Source organism: Lissotriton vulgaris, chromosome 3_2 (genome assembly GCF_964263255.1).
Source record: "Lissotriton vulgaris chromosome 3_2, aLisVul1.2, whole genome shotgun sequence".
In the NCBI taxonomy this organism is placed as follows: domain Eukaryota; kingdom Metazoa; phylum Chordata; class Amphibia; order Caudata; family Salamandridae; genus Lissotriton; species Lissotriton vulgaris.
In genome coordinates this window covers 278,864,644-278,884,288 of record NC_141690.1, presented here as the reverse complement: position 1 = coordinate 278,884,288, position 19,645 = coordinate 278,864,644, and the positions used below count along the sequence as shown (strand labels likewise).

The following is a 19,645-nucleotide window of genomic DNA, read 5'->3' as shown; positions in this document are numbered from 1 at the left end:
CATCATATGGGTTAAGCTCCTCGTCAGACTGGCGCTGCAATGTCTGACGGGCTCCCGAAACCGGGGCTCTTTATCGGAGATCTTTTGTTCCAGCCATATGGTGCATGCGTGTGAGAGGGCAGGGGATGTAGACTGCCCTATAATTGCCTACATCGCATTATGTCATTGACTCTGAGATTTTTTCACTTCCAATATGGCCGCCGCTAACACCCCTATGGCTTCCTTTGCATCACGCAGGTTAGTTTCCTCATCGCGCTGTCACTACGGCGCATGCGCGGTCCATGACGTGAGACGCCGCACCGACAGCGCCGCTGAAACTGCGGGATGGCGATGGCTCTTAAGCCAGGGATTCCTCCCTGTCCTGCCACCAGCTGCTCTGCATTCTTCGTGGCCGCTGATCGTGGGGGTAGGTTCTAACGGCCTGGACCGCGCGCCGCCAGAGGTAAGCGGGTTGGGAGCCTCCCCTTTTGGCGATGCCCTACACTTTGCCCCTGACACTGGGTGAGTTGAAAGACTTCGCTTTGTTTGAACCCTTGATGTCCGTTGTTGTGGCAGACATTTGCTTCCATGACATAGCGCTACATATGAGGCTCAACTTGGTTGCACTTGTGGTTTCTGCCGACCGTTTGGCTGGGCATAGCCATGCTCCTGACCCCTCTCAGGTTTCCTGGCGGGGCTGGGAAGCGGGCGGTGTACGGCTGGTTGGTCTGGCGGCTCTCTAGGTAATCTAACAGTCTCGAGTGTTGCGTACTATCGAATGGGCAACTTTGACCTCTACGCAATGTACGCTTGGGGCTCGAGGAGAGTTAACAACTCACTTGAGCTGTCTGTGATGAACACCATGGGTCGCTATTTCACGGTTTGACGACGTTAGCCCCCAGTTGTCTCCGGTTCCCATATACTGCCCCCTACCTGGCATTCTTTTTCTCCCTTAGGTACCATACCCAATTGGCCGGTCCCACTGGAGCAGTCTGCGGGGCACCTTTGGTAAATTCCCAGGGTAAGCACTGAGCCCTAGTTCCTTCATTCGCAGTGGTTTTAGCTTTTTTTCCTCCTTGTTCAATTGAGCCCGCATTTGCATTACTAGGGTACTTGTTTTCTACAAATACCCACTGTGTCTGTTTATGCTTTTAATGACTCTTGTGTGTGTTTACTACTTAGAGCAGTTGCGTACTACTATACTACAGAGTATTGCTCTCACTATGATGCTCTGTGATGTGTTTTTATCTTCTATGTCGCATTACTTAAGCAGGACCAATTGGCCTGCCCACCCAGAGACCTACAAATTAAGGTTGTATCTTACACTGTGTGTTTATAATAATTTGTGTAGTACTGAATAATTAGGTCCTGAAGAATTGCCATTATGGCAAGAAACATGTTGACCTGACCTGAGGGTTGTAGGTATTCTGCTTCGACTCTTCCAAACATTTATCTCCCCTCTCACCCTTTTAACCAAGGGAGTCAACCATGCTAATAAAGTTCTTTGTGGACTGACCCACCTTTTTTAATTCACTTTCACTCCACGCCTACACTTCCCCTGCCCTCTCACACGCATGCACCATATGGCTGGAACAAAAGATCTCTGATAAAGAGCCCCGGTTTCGGGAGCCCGTCAGACATTGCAGCGCCAGTCTGACAAGGAGCAGAACCCATATGATGAAGCATGACACCTAGTTTACTGGGTGTGTGAGGGTTTTAGTTCCAACAAGGGGAATTCCCCCCTTCTTGCTCTCCCTAGTACACTCACCTAGTTTTCTCTTCTCCCGGGGAACTTTGTACCCATTCTTGTGCTACAGGTCCCAGTACTTCCCAGGGGGAGAGCAGGAAGGCCATAAAGCGTCACGCGGGGTACCTGGAAGGGTTTCACAGATTGAGAGAATCCTTCCTTAAGAGTGGGCGAACGCTTAGAAATGTGCCCTGCAGGGAGGAGGAGCCCTGAGCAAATGGCAACGAGGTCGCCCCAATACGGACCCGGACGGTGGTCTTTCCCTGGAAGGGGAGGGTGTCTCGGAGCGTGATCTCTCCTCCGACGAGGACAAGGACTTAGGCCTTCCCTGGCACCCTGGTTCCCGGTCTTCGGAATCCCAAGATGGGGACGGGGGTCATTCGGATATGTTTGACCCCATACAGATCTATCACCCTAGGTCATCTGAGTGGTTCCCCGACACCAAAGTGGCGGATTATGTGGCCTCCAAGATTCGTCAACCTCTGGAGAGGGAGGTCAGAGCTCGGATGCAGAGCGAGTGCCCCCGGCCTTCACTCAAAGGGAGGGTAGAGAACACTCCTGAGATCGATGAAAAACGTTGTATTCTTCGGGAATTACATGCGGGATAAATTACTTGATGTAGTGGGGCCCTTTTCGCAGATCATTCAGCTGACGGAACGCTGGAAGGAGTCGGGCACCCCTATGTCTACCGAGATTGTTGCCGGCTGGGCTCAGCGGGCGATCTGCCTTCTCGGCAACGCAAATTGTGCCCTGGCAGCGGAACGGCGGAGATCCCTGCTCATTAAGGTCGACCCGAAGCTAGAGGATCTTTCTATTTTGGAGTCGGGATCCGTGGCTTAGGGTAGGCTTTTTGGCGACCCATTTGTCAAGGAGCTGAACAAATTTGTCACCACGTTTTCGGCCCTGGACAAGACTCAGGCCTCTATTAAGAAGATCTTTGCGGGCGTGTTTTTGCTGGGGCCGGAAGAGGCAGGGGTCGCTCCTCCGGCCGTTCCCAGCAGCAATGCTCCACCACCAAAGGTCAGCAGTGAAGAAATAACGGCTGGAACGATGGTCGACAGGGAACCTTTTATCCCAGCAGAGGTGCCGGAAAGGGCAGAGGCCGAAACAACAGAGTTGGCGCAAACGCCCCTGGAGGTCCCTCTGGTAAGAATTTCCATTTCTTCCCCTCGAGATCTGGGGGAGAGGCTGTCTCGTTTTGCTCATAATTGGGGAAGGATAACTTCAGAACCCGTGGGTATTGCAGATGGTCAGGGGTTTTCACATAGAGTTTTACGGAACCCCAGTTCAGTCAGGGCATCCAAGACCCTTGCATTTCTCGGCAGAGGAGGAAGCCTTAATAGAGTTTGAGATTTTGGATCTTCTCCGGAAAGGTGCAGTTTGCAGGTTGGTACTTCATCCAAATGGATTGCTCAGCAATCTTTTCTTGGTAGAGAAGAAGGACAAGGGCTTCAGGCCCGTTATCAATTTGCGAGAGTTCAACGAGTGGCTGGTTTACCCCCACTTCAAAATGGAGGGGATACATCATCTTCTTGGCATATCCTCCTTCCGGGGGGATTGGATGGTGCCCATAGACCTGAAGGATGCATACCTGATGGTTCCCATCTTTCCCCCACACAGGCGTTTTATCCAGTTTGCGCGGAAAGAGCAGATCTTCGAGTTTCGAGCCCTACCGTTCGGCCTGTCCTCCGCTCCGTGGTGCTTCACGAAGCTGTTGCGGCCGGTGGTGGAGTTTCTCCATCTAAGGGCGGTGAGAATGATTATCTACCTGAACGACATCCTGATTTTGGATCAGTCCCTGGAACATCTCACCCGCAATGTGACCATGACTATTGCGTTGCTCCAAGATCTGGGCTTTGTTATCAACGCTCAGAAGTCAGAGCTTCGCCCGGCACATCGAATGGTTTTTCTGGGTTTTCTCATAAACTCAGTTGTGGCGTCCTTGAGTTTACCGGAACCAAAAGTGACTAAAATTCAAAAGGAGTTTTCACAGGTTCTTCGGGGGACAGGATTTCGCTGCGGAAACTGGCCAGAATTGTGGGGTTACTTTCCTCGTCCATACAGGCCATTTTTCTTGCCCCGTTGCACTACAGAGCCCTGCAGAGGTTAAAGGCTCAGCATCTTCGGAGGGGACTGACCTATTCGGAGATCATCCCGTTGTCGGAGGAAGCCAGGACCGAACTTCAATGGTGGATCGACCATATGTCGGCCTGGAACGGTCGGGCGATCTTCGGGTCGGCCCCGGATCTGGTGATTGAGTCGGACGCCAGCAGGTCGGGCTAGGGAGCCAGATGTGGAAGCATCTTCATGAGGGGCAGATGGTCGGAGAAGGAACTCCGGTTACACATAAACTGTCTGGAATTGCTGGCGGGATCCTTTGCGGTGAAGTCTCTGACCAAGGACAAGATCTCCTGTTGCATCCTCTTACGGATGGACAACATTTCGGCGGTGCAATACATCAATCGCCTGGGCGGCCCTCGGTCATGGGCCTTGTCCAACCTAGCGAAGGATTTCTGGCATTATTGTCTTCAGAGGCAGATTTCAGTCATGGAGGAGTACCTTCCGGGCCTGCAGAACACGGTGGCGGATTGGCATTCCAGGAATTTTCTGATGCCAGCGACTGGAGACTCAATCGTGCAGTCTTCCTGGTTTTGATGACCAAGTGGGGTCCTTGCAGTCTGAATCTTTTTGCCTCGAGATTTAATCATCAACTTCCACGTTTTGTCAGCTGGAGACCGGATCCGGAAGCTATAGCGGTGGATGCTTTTCAACAGGACTGGTCCGCGGAGTACCCTTATGCGTTTCCACCCTTAATGATGATACCCAGACTAGCGGCTCAGGTTCGTCGTCAAGCAGCGTCCATAGTGTTGGTCACCTCGGTCTGGAGAGCACATGCCTGGTTCATGACACTGTTGGAGTTAGCGTGGGATTACCCGATTCTTCTGCCCTCCTTCCCGTCGGTACTAAAGGATGCCCAGGGAGATTTTCATCCTCTGGTGCTTCAAGGCCATCTCAGACTCATGGCGTGGAAGATTTCCAGGGACGTTAGACGAACGATCAACTTTTGTCGGACGCTGCTCACCTCATCCAGCAAGTATGGGCTTCAGGAACGGTCAAAAGGTATCGTTCGGCCTGGAGAAGATGGCATCGTTGGTGTCTGGAGAGACACGTGGATCCCGTGGGGGCGAGAGTTACTCATATCTTGAATTTTTTGGAGGAACTGTTGCAGCAAGGCTTGGCCTATTGGATGGTTAATTCCTTTCGTTCGGCCATCTCGGCGGGTCATGGCGACATTGACGGCAGACCTGCGGGAGAACACCCCTGGGTGTGCAGGCTGATGCGTGGTATCCGGTTAGCCAAACCTCCAGAACCTAGGTATTCGAGTCTGTGGGACGTTAACTGGGTCCTGAGACTTCTGTCGGATTGGCGAGATAATCAATATCTCTCTCGCAAGGAGTTGTCGGCTAAGTTGGCCATTCTCCTATGTCTCATTTCGTGCAAACGGGTGTCAGATGTCCGAGCTCTGGATGTGACGGCAAGAGTTTTTACTCCGGAAGGAGTTACGTTTACTATTTCCAGGAGGACAAAATCTGATACCAGGTGGTTATTTTATCCTTCCTTTCCTGATATCCCTAAGTTATGTGTGGTGAGGTGCCTTAAAGCTTACGAGGAGATGACGTCGGAACTCCGGCTTTGACCTTGCATAATCCTCGCCTCCGTCCTGCCATAGAATGAAAAATGTCCTAGCTTACGAGAAGGGAAGTTTCAATTCTATTAAGGACTAGGAGGCGAGGATTATCCCTCCCTACGACTAATTTCATTTTCTTCTCGCCCTGGAAGTTTGGTAGTTAGTGGTAAGTAATCTTTTCTTGGGTGTTCTTCCAGGTTTGGCATGTGTTGTTACTGCTATGCTGCCTACCTCATTGCATTGCTCTTCTGTCTGTATCATTGCATTTTATGCTATGTTCTGCTGTGTTGTAGTATTAATACTGTTCTGGCATGCGATGATGTGTCTATTCCGCAAGAGCCGGATAACAGGATTGTTTTTTTATTTCAGGGAATGACCAAAAGTTTGATTGAGACCGTGATGACAGCTTAACATCCTTCAGTGACGAAGAGGAAGAGGAAGGGACGTCATAGGCTTATATGGCACGGACTATCTTGGGACTGTATGATCATAGAGACTGTTCCCCTGCGTTCATGAAATCTGTAGGCTTTCATGTTTATAAAGTTTTGATGTGTTACATGTTTTCTTTGAACCTGCTATGCATAATAAAGTGAGAGAAGATTATGCATAATCCTCGCCTCCTAGTCTTTATTAGAATTGAAACGTTCCTTCTCGTAAACTAGGAAATTTTTAATTTTACCTCTACATGTACTTTGTACGTTTTTAGGTCTCGCCCTGCGATTGCAGGCCAAAGGCCTGCTGTCGCAGAGCGAGTCTTTTGTAATCGTTTCAGGCTTTTTGCTTTCAAGGACTAGGCAGAGCGGACAAGAGGCTGTTACGCGCACGCAACCTGCCGGAATCGGATCAGGTCGCGCGCATGAACACGCGCTCCGATTCCTGCAGGCTCTTCACAACACACATACAGCTCAACCCCCCCCCCGCCGCGCATACACACACATACATACATACAGCCCCCCCCTCCCCCCCGCGAGCATACACACACGCACACACAGAACCCCCGGCGCTTACACACACACACATCTCCTACCTCGTCTCAGCGTGTCTTCTCGCTCACTTGTCCCCGCTCCTCTGGTCCGCGCGCCGGCTCCTCTGTGGTGCAGTTCCGTGCTTGTTTATGGAAGGTGACGTTTCATCTACAGCCTCTGTTTCCAGTAAATGTGTCCAATGGTGGTTTTGCCAGTGAAGATGTTAGGGATGCTGCTCATGGGATGCTGCTCGTGATGAGGTTTCTTTCCAGGGTCGTGGCTCGGTGTCTGACATCAGTGACACATTGAACGCAGCTCTGTACACACTGCCAGACGCTGAGGTAAAACCTCATCCTAAGGGCACATTCACGGCTGGTCCGTTCTCTCTTTCAGTCGTTCTCAGGCCGGAAATCGGGTGATTTCCTCTTCCGGGTCAGCGGGGGCAGAGACAGCAGCAGCAGTGAATGCCGTCACTCCGGCCTCTTCCTCGGCTCCAGCAGCTGCAGGGGTGGAAGGATCCTCGGTCTGTGCGGTGATCTTCGCCCTCTGACGTCACCCCTGGCCTCGGATTGTCATCTTCACCATCCCAGGCCGAGGGGGAGAGGGCTCTGAGCAGGGGTCTGCGCAGGTAGAGTCTACAGACCACCCCCCCCCCCCGCTTCAGCCAACCCGAACTCTGCACCCCCCTTCAAGCCATGCCTCCCCAATATAGGTTATTTGTGATATTTGGTAGCGCACTGAAATGTCGCAGCTCACTAGCCGCTACAAAGATGTGATGGGGCGGCGAGGGGGCCTCTGATATGGCTTTGTTGCCTTTGTTTAAAGGGACCCTCTTCCTTGCACATCCATCTTATGAATTGGATTTCGTTAATGGGGAAAGTTTCCTTATTTGATTCATGTTAGGAATAAGACTAATAAATTGAAGTACATTTTTTTAAGGGAGCATGGAGAGAATTGTAACGGAGTTCAGTGGTGTCAGGACCTGTGAATGTCATGTTATCACTACTTCAAATGTGCATTAGGTAGGGGACTGTTAAAGGTTGAGGCCACCCTGAGGAGATCCTGTGCCTACTTTACACACTTTATTTTGTTCAAGTTGTGTAATGGCCGGGTGTTTTGCAATGGTAATCTCATTTACCATTAATCAAGGCTACTAGAGCTATGCAGCATCTAAGAGCCAAATACTGGGGTGGGGGTGACTATGCAGCAAGGACCCTTGGATTATGTGCTGCACCACTGGAATATTGCAGTGACATAGAAACACATAGTGGTGTGTGTCCCTAAATTTCGGGGAAAAAAGGCTAATTATATGGTGTAATTTAACACGTTGTGTTGTAGTCTAATTTCACCATTTCACTATTTTATCACGCATACTGGGAGCAAAAGCTTCCCCCTCTACCGGTTTAATTTTTGACTACTGCAGCAGACAACTAAAAGTTGACTAACCTTTGCAAAGGACCTGCCAATGTTCCACAACATATCAGTTGTGTGGTACAGACGTAAATGCTATTTGTAGCAATGTTATTACTCAGTGTAGCAATGCAATTGCACATCTACCTGCCTGCAGTAGGTGGTACATAGGGCTTGGCTTATGTTGGAGCATATTGGCCTCTTGTCCATGTTGATGATAAATGAAAGGCTCATATCTGCTAAAAACAAGCATTTGCAATGCAATAGGTCTCGCATTTACGTGAGTTTAAGCTATTTGCATTGTAAATGACAATGCCTTTTTTCTTTTGGTTTTACAAATCAAAAAAAGAAAAAAAAGGCATTGTCATTTACAATGCCAATAGCTCAAACTTGCGTAAATGCGAGACCTATTGCATTGCAAATGCTTGTTGTTATCTGCACACATCACTTTTTCCACCAGTAATGTACCGTGTGCTACCTCTTGTATTTTGGTTGCTAACTAGTGTCACTTTTGTCTCATGTAACTTAACGTTTGCTTTTGTAATTTGTTCACATGTAATTCTCTCCTCATGTATCATTACTGTTCCTATTGTGAAGCCTCTGACGCCTTCGGGTAAAGCGCATAACAACGCATAAATAAAAAATGAATATGAATAAGATTGTCTCAGACATGGCCGCCTACTTCACGCAGCCCCTCTCAGACATGGCCGCCGCGTTCAGCCAGCCCGTCTCAGATATGGCCGCCGCCTTTACACAGTCCCTCTCAAATATGGCCGCCGCGTTCACACACAGTCCCTCTCAAACATGGCCGCCGCGTTCACACAACCGTACTCGATATGGCCGACGTTTTCTTACGTCTTCTGAGGAGGTGCGGCCAAGCGACGGTTGGATACTGCGGCTGCGCGGTCTGAGGGGCGAACGACAGCGCCATCTTCAATGTGCCCCGGAAGTGGTGCGCAGGCCGCCTTACTTCCGGCCGGAAGTGACGATCTCAGAACCGGTCCTGCATTCCTCGCCCAGCCGCAGGCCGGGATGAGCCGCAGAAGGGAGCGTTGAGACCCGGGGCCATGGAGGGGGCAGGTGAGGAGGAGCCCGGGCGGGGTGCAGAGGGGGGCACCCTTGTGCCAGAGTGGTGGCTCCCCAGGGGTATGCTGGGGCTTCTGTGTGTGGTGGAGTCAGGGTGGGAGTGGCAGTGGCATGTGCACCTGGGGCAGGGTGGGGCGCTCCCCGGGAGTGTGCTGGGGCTTCTGCCCTGTGAAGTGGAGCTAGGTCAGGGTTACAGAAGGGGTGTTCCCAAGCATGGGGCTTCTGTGTGTGGTTGAGTCAGGGAGGGGGTGGGAGTGGGATGTGCACCTGGGTCATGGAGGTGGGCTCCCTGGGAGTCTGCTTGAGGTCTGCGGCTTCTCCCGTCTGTGGATGTCAGGGTGGGGGTTACAAAGGAGGGCACCGGGGTGGTGGGCTGCCCAGAAATGTTCTGGGGGGTCTCTCAAGTGTGGTGGGGTTACATCAGTGGGGAGGGGTGGGATTTGCACCTGGGCCATGGAGGTGGGCTCCCCCAGGGGTGTGCTGGGGTCTGGAGCTTCTCGCATACCTGCTGGTCAGGGAGGGGTTACAGAGGGGGGCACCTGTGCCGGGGTGGTGGGCTGCCCACAAGTGTTGTGGGGGTTCTCCTCCGTGTGGTGGAGATCAGGGTGGGGTTACAGAAGGGAGACAACTGCACGGAGTGGGGGGCTCCCCAGAGTGTGCTGGGACTTCCCCCGTGTGTGGTGTACCAGTGCCTGGCAGATGAAGCTCCGTGGAGCTGGGAGGGGTTTCCTTCTTCTATCACCCTTTTTTTTAATTCAAAGTCCACTAATCAATTTTAATCACTTAATTTTCGTTCATTAAGTCTGGGTAAACCCCTCTGACAGACCTTGGTGGCTTCACTGTGATGATGCATCTTAGGCCCTGTTGGGAGGGGTTGGGTGTTTTGCAAGCTGTGTTTTTCCACATATTTGTCCACATATTTTATACGTATGCCAGGGACACTGGAATTATGCAATTGTGCGTCTCCTGTGATTTTCGCATAATTATACATTTGCCACCTAATCAATCATCTGCCAATTTTAACCCAAAAAAGTTTTGATTCTAGCTCAAAGGGTTGAAAAGTTACTATCAATGCAGCAGCACATGTTGCCGTGCAGTGAAAGGCCCTTTGCATATTCTCGACTGGCCACCTTTCTGTTGCTTATTGTTATATTTGGGTGTTAAACTGGTATTAATGAGGTCCAACCAATACCCAAACAGTATTACAAAGTTTAAAAAAGACAAAGTAATTAAGTAATACTGCTACAAAATATTCTGCATTATGCCGCATGATCTGCCTTTTCTTGCTGCATAATGTACTCAACCCATGACGCATAACTTGGTCCTCTCTTGCTACAATTCTAGTGTCCCTGAGGTGTCCATAACGTTTGCCAGTTTACATGCACTTAAATAGGCCGGCATTAGGTAAGCTGGAAAGCCAGTGCTAAAAGTAATATGCCTTATTAGTTCATTGGAAGAAGTCATGCCACATTTTATAGGTGTGGTGTGTTTATTATGAAATGTTATTTAAAAAAAAAGCCAGTATAGCAGCCCTACTGACAGTGGAAATCATGTTTTAAAGATAATACGATCATTTAAGGGTGGATTTTAATTACTCTGAATCAAAGTCTAACTGACGGTGTTTTTTTGTCATGTGGGAGCTCTAAGGTTACCTTAGTAGGCAATAGTTTTGGTGTTTGTTACTGCCATTGACTAAGTAGGAATGTAGAAGATTTGCACTGTGAGAATCCTTGCTAAGCTCTTAGGAGAGATAGTATTTTACCTTTTCATGATTAATTGTGTGTACATTTTCAATTGTATGACCCTATGCCTGACACCTTGTTAGAAAACAAATGAATGCTTGATTCAGTAGGCCTATGGGGATTATTGTGACAAGCCAAAACACAACAGTCAGCTTGCTTCATATGCAGGGAAATGTTATGACATGTCCCTTAGGTGTGGCTGGTTAACCCCTTGGCTGTGGCGGTAATTCCGCCGCAGCGCTAGGGGGTGCGCGGCGCTCCTGTGCTCGTGACGGAACCGCTCCGCCACGAGCCTCGGGCGTGCTGTGCTTTTGACGGAGTGGTTCTGTCACGACCCCGCCCGCTCAATAGAAGGCGCCGTGCATACACGAGATCGCTGCCGCGCGGGCGGGCCGAGGCGGAACCGCTCCAGCACAGCGCATCCGAGGCTGGTGACGGAGTGGTTCTGTCACCAGCATGGAACGGGTTAATATGAGAAGTTATGACAAAGGCATTTGGCCTGATTCATTTATTGTGAAAAGCATATGTTAAAAGCAGTAGACCTCGAACAGTGGATTCTTTTCATATCATCTTGCAGACTGTACAAAGGCATTTGGATACATGTTAATGTCACAGATTATTATAGTAGGCAAGGTTTTTGATGATGGTCGCCCTGTCTGACAAACGCTGGTTTAGTAGGGTTTCACTTTGATGATTCTGGTTTGGCCCTATTGAGAGTGGTTGTATATTGTTTGCCAACTGTACTTTTGTACATATGTGGTATTTTATAAATCTGTGCCCGATGGTTGCCAGCTTATGCACACTTCGGTATTCCTGTGTTGTATATAATGTCAAGCCATTATTAAAGGCTAGGGGCCTTGTCGGTTCACTTGGAAAGTTATATCAGGTACCTTAGGTTGCCATCTGTTTATAACTAAATGTTATGAGAAAGCAAGGGGGTGCTTACATGTGCAAAGCATGTGTTAAAGGCAAGTCTTTTACGGTTGGATTGTTACACCATGCTAAAACCTGAAGGTAGGGATTTGGTTGGTATTGGTTACCCCCTCTGACAAACCACAGGTATAGAAGATTTGTACTGTGGGAATCGTTGTTAAACCCCTTTAGGAGAAATAGTAGTTTGCTTTTTCCACTGTAATTTTGTAAACATTTGCAATTTCTTGCCTGATGGTTACCTTGTGGTTAAGCTTACGCTCTGCGCTGGAGGCCTCAGTTGGTTATGGTAACAAGCCTGTGATAACAGCTAGAGGCCCGATTGGTTCACTGGCAAAAAATATCTCCAGTGCCATTGATCTTATGGGTTTATAATGAAAAGCTGTGGTGAACCCAACAGGGGTGAAATATTGATTGTCAACGACATATGCTCAAGTCAATACACATGGTGTATTGTTGTTTTTCCTGGATTAAAGCCTACGTATAGTTATTTTGTTACATGAAATGTCACATGTTACTTTTGTATTGAATGATTTTTGTGTTGGTTGCCACCTTTGGTGCAGAAGAATTGCACCGTAATAATTCTGGATACAGAACTGGTGGTGGATAATGGGAAAACGGCGCTCTATGGTTTTATCACATATAAACTGGGTTACAGTATGAAATCTGGTACTGTGCAATGAGGTAGGGAAAACCCACCAGATCCCCAAGTATGTGGTTGAAAGCCACTCACCCATAGATACAGATCCTCTGCACACTTTTGAAATTACATATAAAGGTTCATGAACACATCAGTTTGTCTTTCTTGTCTATCTCAAGGTGATTTATTGGAGTCCTTCTGTGAGTGAAGTCTGTTCTGTACTTCACTTAGTTCTGTTTCTTAGCCAACACATGTTTTGTCACTATTACATGGGATTACCCTGCAACTTCTTCAGGCTGTGAGCAGTATCTTAAGGTTTCTTGATTTTTGTGATATTTCCAACCCGAAAAGGTTTCTGTTGGTCTTTGTATATTAGAGTAATTTTTAGAGATGTTGTCACTTATTACGATAATTTGGGTGCGGTGGGAACATTCCTGGATTCCGAAGTTGTTGTAGATATCTAGGATCTTGCAGTGGAAAAAGGTGGCGAGGTAGTCGCAGAGACCTTGGGGGAGTGGGGGGAGCGGTCTGTGGTGTCTGTGCAAGGTTTGGCTAATTCTTTGATAACAGTGAAGAGTTCTTTGCTGTTGTGTGCATTGGCGTTGATGCATTCCTGTATCGCAGCTTTCTTGGTGGTTTCAATGAGGTGGTGGTGTGGTGCAGTGACAGCCGTTTTGAAGACTGCGTGGTGTGTATAGGTCTTGTTGCTCCTCCATCTTCTTTCGAGTCTGCAGGTGCTCCTGGACTCTTGGGTGGTGGAGGAGAACAAACTGGCTTTCCCGGAGAGCTGCTTGCCTGCGTGCTTACTAAAGGGGTCCATTGTGTCTGCGCTGACAGCGATCCATCTGTTGAAGTTGCATGCTGAGACATTGTCGTTTGTGGTGGTCGGCGGTGGGGCTTTGCTGAGGGAGGTGGCCAGTTGGTCTTTGGAGACCTTGTTCCAGTTTCTTGTCTGGCGTGGTGGTGTTCGGTGTGCTTCATGGAGAAGTGGACACTGGTGGTCTCTCCAATGTAGTTCAGAGGTGCGGCTAACAGAGATGTTGTTGCCTGTGGAGATGAGGGTCAAGGGTATGTCCTGCTGAGTGTTGCTGGTGAGGAGACCAGTTGTTTCAGTCCGATGGTGGTGAAGCTTTCTAGTAGGGATGAGTTGTTGTGGTCGTCGAGGATGTCCAGGTGGAAATTGAGGCCGCCGAGGAGGAGGTATTCCTATGAGGCAAGAGCGTGGTGAGCAATAAAGTCTGCTATGAACTCGTGGAAAGGGGGGTGGGGGGCGGAGTCCGGGAGGTCTGTTAACGAGGGTGCTGCTGAGAGCTAGAAATTCCTAGCTCTGCTCCCAGTGTGGCAGCGAGGAGTGCTGGGTCTGCCACACTGGGAGCAGAGCCAGGAATCTCTAGGTCTGTCTCCTATCACAATGGGAGCAGAGAAGAGACACTGAAAGGCAGAGCTCTGCTCCCAGTGTAACAGGGGAGGGCCCGGGGTCTTCTCCCGTTGTGATAGGGGAGAGACCTGGAGATTCCTGGCTCTAGTCCCAGGGTGATTGGGGACACTGCGAGCATTACGTTCACCCCAGGACGATGGAGACCCCCTTGTAGGAAAGCAATCTTGTGACATTAATGAAACATTACCTCTGTCCGGATGGGGCCCTTTGGTCCTGTCTGTTTGGGAGGGAGGCTGCGGGTGGGGATAGGGAAAAGGTGCCTCGTTGGAAGCTGCAGGGCTCTCAGGATGCATGGTACTGAACGGGCAAGGCCCCTGGTACAGAGGGTGCGGGGCTCTCCGGGTGCATGGTACTGAACGGGCAAGGCTCCTGGGACAGAGGGTGCGGGGCTCTCCGGGTGCATGGTACTGAACGGGCAAGGCTCATGGGACAGAGGGTGCGGGGCTCTCAGGATGCATGGACCTGGATGGTGCTGAGGACTCAGCTGCTGGGTGAGGGCAGGGCTCTCAGCGGCTGGGTGAGGGCAGGGCTCTCAGCTGCTGGGGGAGGTTCCCTTCCGAGGTGCAGGAGGGGGCGGCTCTATCACTTTCGTTTCTCTGCTCCCTGAGCCTGTTCTAACACCCCTGCCTCCTTCCTTCGCAGGAGATGCCCGCTCGCCCTATGTGCCCCCAGGGCAGTTTGCAGTCTGGAGGCGAGAGGACCCGCCGGACCGCGCAGCCCCCCACGTGAGTCTCTTCTTCTTGCGGCGTCTGCTCTGCCTGCCCGTGAGATCTGCAGCAAGTCTGCATGAGTGTAGAGATGGCGGGAGCCGAGTATACCAGAAGAAGCAGGGGGGTCGAGAGGGGGCTGGATGCAGGAGTAATGCTTGATAGGAGTAACTAAAGGTGGTGAGGATGGGCTGGGTCCGAGTATACTAGAACAGGGGAATATGCTAGAAAGTGAGGGAGGGCAGGATGTGGGTAAGCTAGAAGCAGGGTAATGAGTGTTGCTAGGAAGTGAGGGGGAGCGAGGGGAGGCCATGGTGTGGGTAAGCTAGAAGCAGGGTAATGAGTGTTGCTAGGAAGTGAGGGGGGCGAGGGGAGGCCAGGGTGTGGGTAAGCTAGAAGCAGGGTAATGAGTGATGCTGTTAAGTGAGCGGGAGCGAGGGGAGGCCAGGGTGTGGGTAAGCTAGAAGCAAGGTAATGGGTGATGCCAGGAAGTAAGGGTGGCGAGGGGAGGCCATGGTGTGGGTAAGCTAGAAGCAAGGTAATGGGTGATGCCAGGAAGTAAGGGTGGCGAGGGGAGGCCATGGTGTGGGTAAGCTAGAAGCAGGGTAATGAGTGATGCTGTTAAGTGAGCGGGAGCGAGGGGCGGCCAGGGTGTGGGTACGCTAGAAGCAAGGTAATGGGTGATGCCAGGAAGTAAGGGTGGCGAGGGGAGGCCAGGGTGTGGGTAAGCTAGAAGCAAGGTAATGGGTGATGCCAGGAAGTAAGGGTGGCGAGGGGAGGCCATGGTGTGGGTAAGCTAGAAGCAAGGTAATGGGTGATGCCAGGAAATAAGGGTGGCGAGGGGAGGCCATGGTGTGGGTAAGCTAGAAGCAGGGTAATGAGTGATGCTGTAAGTGAGCGGGAGCGAGGGGAGGCCAGGGTGTGGGTAAGCTAGAAGCAAGGTAATGGGTGATGCCAGGAAGTAAGGGTGGCGAGGGGAGGGCAGGATGTGGGTATGCTAGAAGCAGGGTAATGAGTGATGCTAGTAAGTGAGCGGGAGCGAGGGGAGGCCAGGGTATGGGTAAGCTAGAAGCAGGGTAATGAGTGATGCTAGTAAGTGAGCGGGAGCGAGGGGAGGCCAGGGTGTGGGTAAGCTAGAAGCAAGGTAATGGGTGATGCCAGGAAGTAAGGGTGGCGAGGGGAGGCCATGGCGTGGGTAAGCTAGAAGCAGGGTAATGAGTGATGCTAGTAAGTGAGCGGGAGCGAGGGGAGGCCATGGTGTGGGTAAGCTAGAAGCAAGGTAATGGGTGATGCCAGGAAGTAAGGGTGGCGAGGGGAGGCCATGGTGTGGGTAAGCTAGAAGCAGGGTAATGAGTGATGCTAGTAAGTGAGCGGGAGCGAGGGGAGGCCAGGGTGTGGGTAAGCTAGAAGCAAGGTAATGGGTGATGCCAGGAAATAAGGGTGGCGAGGGGAGGCCATGGTGTGGGTAAGCTAGAAGCAGGGTAATGAGTGATGCTAGTAAGTGAGCGGGAGCGAGGGGAGGCCAGGGTGTGGGTAAGCTAGAAGCAAGGTAATGGGTGATGCCAGGAAGTAAGGGTGACGAGGGGAGGCCATGGTGTGGGTAAGCTAGAAGCAGGGTAATGAGTGATGCTAGTAAGTGAGCGAGGGGAGGCCATGGTGTGGGTAAGCTAGAAGCAAGGTAATGGGTGATGCCAGGAAGTAAGGGTGGCGAGGGGAGGCCATGGTGTGGGTAAGCTAGAAGCAGGGTAATGAGTGATGCTAGTAAGTGAGCGGGAGCGAGGGGAGGCCAGGGTGTGGGTAAGCTAGAAGCAAGGTAATGGGTGATGCCAGGAAGTAAGGGTGGCGAGGGGAGGCCATGGTGTGGGTATGCTAGAAGCAGGGTAATGAGTGATGCTAGGAAGTGAGGGGGGGTGAGGGGAGGCCAGGGTGTGGGTAAGCTAGAAGCAAGATAATGGGTGATGCTAGGAAGTAAGGGTGGCGAAGGGAGGGCAGGATGTGTGTGAGCTAGAGGCAGGGTAATGAGTGATGCCAGGAAGTGAGGGAGAGCGAGGGGAGGCCAGGGTGTGGGTATGCTAGAAGTAGGGTAATGAGTGATGCTAGAAAGTGAGGGGGCGAGGGGAGGCCAGGGTGTGGGTAAGCTAGAAGCAAGGTAATGGGTGATGCCAGGAAGTAAGGGTGGCAAGGGGAGGGCAGGATGTGGGTAAGCTAGAGGCAGGGTAATGAGTGATGCCAGGAAGTGAGGGGGAGCGAGGGGAGGCCAGGGTGTGGGTATGCTAGAGGCAGGGTAATGAGTGATGCTAGGAAGTGAGGGGAGTGCTAGATGTAGGTATGCTAGAAGCAGGGTAATGAGTGTTGCCAGGAAGTGAGGGTGGCGAGGTAGAGCTGGGTTTAGGGTAAGCTTGAAGCAGGGTAATGATGTGCCAGGAAGTGAGGGGGAGCAAGGGGAGTGCTAGATGTAGGTATGCTAGAAGCAGGGTAATTCCAGAAAGTATGGGTGGCGAGGGAGGGTTCGATGTGGGTACCCTAGAAGCAGGTTAATGAGCGATGTGAGGGTGAGCAAGTGGGTATGCTAGAAGCAAGTTAATGGGTGGTGTGAGAAGTTGGCCTGATATATAATGTTCACTATTCTAGTGAGCACTTTGTATCAGTCCAAACAACCCTTATTGATGATTGGTTGTAAGTCAACCTTATAGACCAGCTATCCTAGTAGCATGGATACGAGCAGTCTAAGGCTAAAGACTCGAGAGGGCGTGTTAAGCCAGCTGTTATACCACACATGTACCCCTTGAACACCCAGTGAAAGGACACCACACAAGTGTTATGAAAATAAACTGTATTTATTAAAATCACAACAGCCCTGTACTCTTTATGAGGACAGGGTACTAAGCACAAAACAAAACTCTTACGAAAATACTTAAGTTAGCACAGTATATACAAATGCCCGAGGGTCACGGAAAACCATATACTCTGAAAGTGGAATGCGAAATTACTAGCAGGTAAGTACAGTACTAATAGGCTTTGGAATCGCTAGATCTTGACTATAGAATCTTCAGATTACTTCTAGGAGACCCAGGGGACTCGGGTGCAGAGTGTGCACTCACGCGTGATGCGGGACAAAGTCTATGGTAGCTAGTAAAGACAAAGTTTAGTGTTCTCGGGCGAACCCGACCTGGTAGGAGGAAAACGAAAGTGGATTCTGACCCTTGGATAGTGAGGCTATGCTGTGGCACCGAAATGCCGAGGTTACCTAGCCCAGGGGCTGCAGCTGCATAGGTCTCAAAAGACGTCGGGAATCCTCGTAGACGGACCAGGAGCCTGGAAGAAAGAAGTTGCTGGCAGGCGACCAGTGAAGAAAGTTCGATGGATCCAAGCCTGGATCGAAGGAAGATGACACCTGAAAGCAGAGGGGACCAAGTTCGAGACTACTAGCCAGTAGTCAGGTGGCACCAAGAGGGCACCGGATGGTAGTCACCTCGACTAGGTGAGTGGGTGACGCTGTGCTCGCAGATCTCGCGGACCAGGAGGCGTTGTCGGCGACCAGGATGGAGGAGCGAGCTGTCCCACGAAGATTGAAGCTGTCGGCGTCACTGGACCCAGGATTGGGCAACAAAGCCTTGGCAAATTCAAGCCCACGCGGTGGACTCAAAATGGCGTCTGGAGTGGACCAGGAGGGTCCGGGGTGCTTCTCTGTTGCAAGGAAGCAAGGGCCAGTCTGGAGCAACCAGACCAGCAGCAGTGATGTCGTCAGGCGTCGTGAAGAAGGCCACAAGCCAGCCAGCTAGTAGCCACACAGCGCGGTGAGCACACAAAAGCAGAAGGGCCCCACGCAGATCGTGGAGATGCTGGAGGGCTGATCTTCGGTGCTGGAGCTGCTCAGGGTTGTGGTTTCTCGGACCCCAAAGCACTCACCAGTGGAGCACACGGTGGGCTTATTGCAAAGAAGTCGTGCAGTCTTGGCGATCGTCGGTCCCTCGAGGTCTCGTCGCACTCACAGTTCTCAGCTTTGCTGTAGAGGTGAGTAGAGGTCAGAGGTGCCAGGGAAGCCGGGTCTCGTCGAGCTGGGTCGTCTGATTCGTGAAGAAGGACTTGCAGCAGACCGCAGTGTTCTTAGGATGGTGCCCGCTTGATGCAGGGTGACTACTCCTTAGCCACAAGGGAGAATCTTGAAGAAGAAATCTTGATGTCCTTTCGCAGAAAGTCGTGTCTTGATTCCAAAGATGATCTAATTTGAACAGGGGGCCCGCTCCTATCTTTATACTAAAAAAGGGGGCTGACCCGGTGACTAGGTCCTGCCTATGGGTGGGACTAGGAGGGGGGTGGTTACACCCCTCTCCCCTGCCGGACTTTCCCCAGGCCAGGGGCTGGTGTGCCCCTGGAACTGGTTCTGACCGGCCTATGCGTAGTGAGCACCGGGGTGCCACTCAGCAGTCACCTTCCTGTAAAGCCCTGCCTACCCAGGATACACAAATCCCTGTCTGGGATGGTGCTAGCACCGCCCCGGACAGGAAACCCTTTGTCCAAGCCTCCCTCGCTGGAAGGACTCCCAGCAGCAGGAGGTCAGACTCGTGTCTGTGGTGGCAGCATCCATTTTGTGGAGCTGAGGCTTCAGTTAACCTTAACCGGGGTTCACAGTTACATACATGTCGTGTCCCTCTAGAAGGGTGGAATGCTAACCCCGTCGCCAGAATTGGCGAGGGGTTAGTATTCCAATTCGTATGACACCTTACTCGACATGTTTTGATAAAGCAATACCAAAGATAGCATTTAACCGCGAGGATTATAATGCACTTAAGAGTATATGGTATGCGATATCATGGAACAGCGATTAGGACTTGGTTCCGCAAGCTGCAGACAGGCTCAGCTCATGCCAGAGCACCATCTCACACGATTCCAAGCACTCTGCCTTCAGGATTGTTAAGGCCTGCCATAGGAGTGACTGATAGGAATCTGTGTGTCCATTTTAGGGTTAGATATAGGTATACTATATCTACAGCAAAGGGTGATTACACGACTCTGCCCCAGCTGTCATGCAGTCAGTTGTGTCAAATTTAGGAGGCCAGCCAGGGGTGGCATAATTCATGCTTCAGCCCCTGGTAGGCCCTGGGTACACCTATGCCCTGAGTTACAGGGTCTGATAAGGTGGCCCAGTACCAATTGGAAATGTACCTAGGGTACATGGAATCCATTTTACAGAGAGAGCAGTAGGCCTGGGGTCCTGATTGGCAGGATCCCAGGTCGACTATGTCCAAAACCAGCTAAAACACAGGGCAAAAAGTTGGGGGCAACCATAGTCAGGAGGTACCTTCCTACAGG

The 19,645-nt window shown here is 51.1% G+C and overlaps 1 protein-coding gene across 4 annotated transcripts in view; it reads left to right on the top strand.

Annotated features, from left to right (window-relative positions):
- Positions 1-8,651: 8,651 nt before the first annotated feature.
- The window catches only part of TTC31 (tetratricopeptide repeat domain 31), a 131,852-nt gene continuing 120,858 nt past the window's right edge, over positions 8,652-19,645 (top strand). For all 4 annotated transcript variants that reach the window (XM_086964355.1, XM_086964358.1, XM_086964354.1 and 1 more), the window contains exons 1-2: positions 8,652-8,869; positions 14,268-14,350. In XM_086964355.1, coding sequence (XP_086820481.1) covers positions 8,857-8,869; positions 14,268-14,350 — 96 coding nt within the window. In that variant the 5' untranslated portion in view covers positions 8,652-8,856. The remainder of the gene's footprint in view (positions 8,870-14,267; positions 14,351-19,645) is intronic.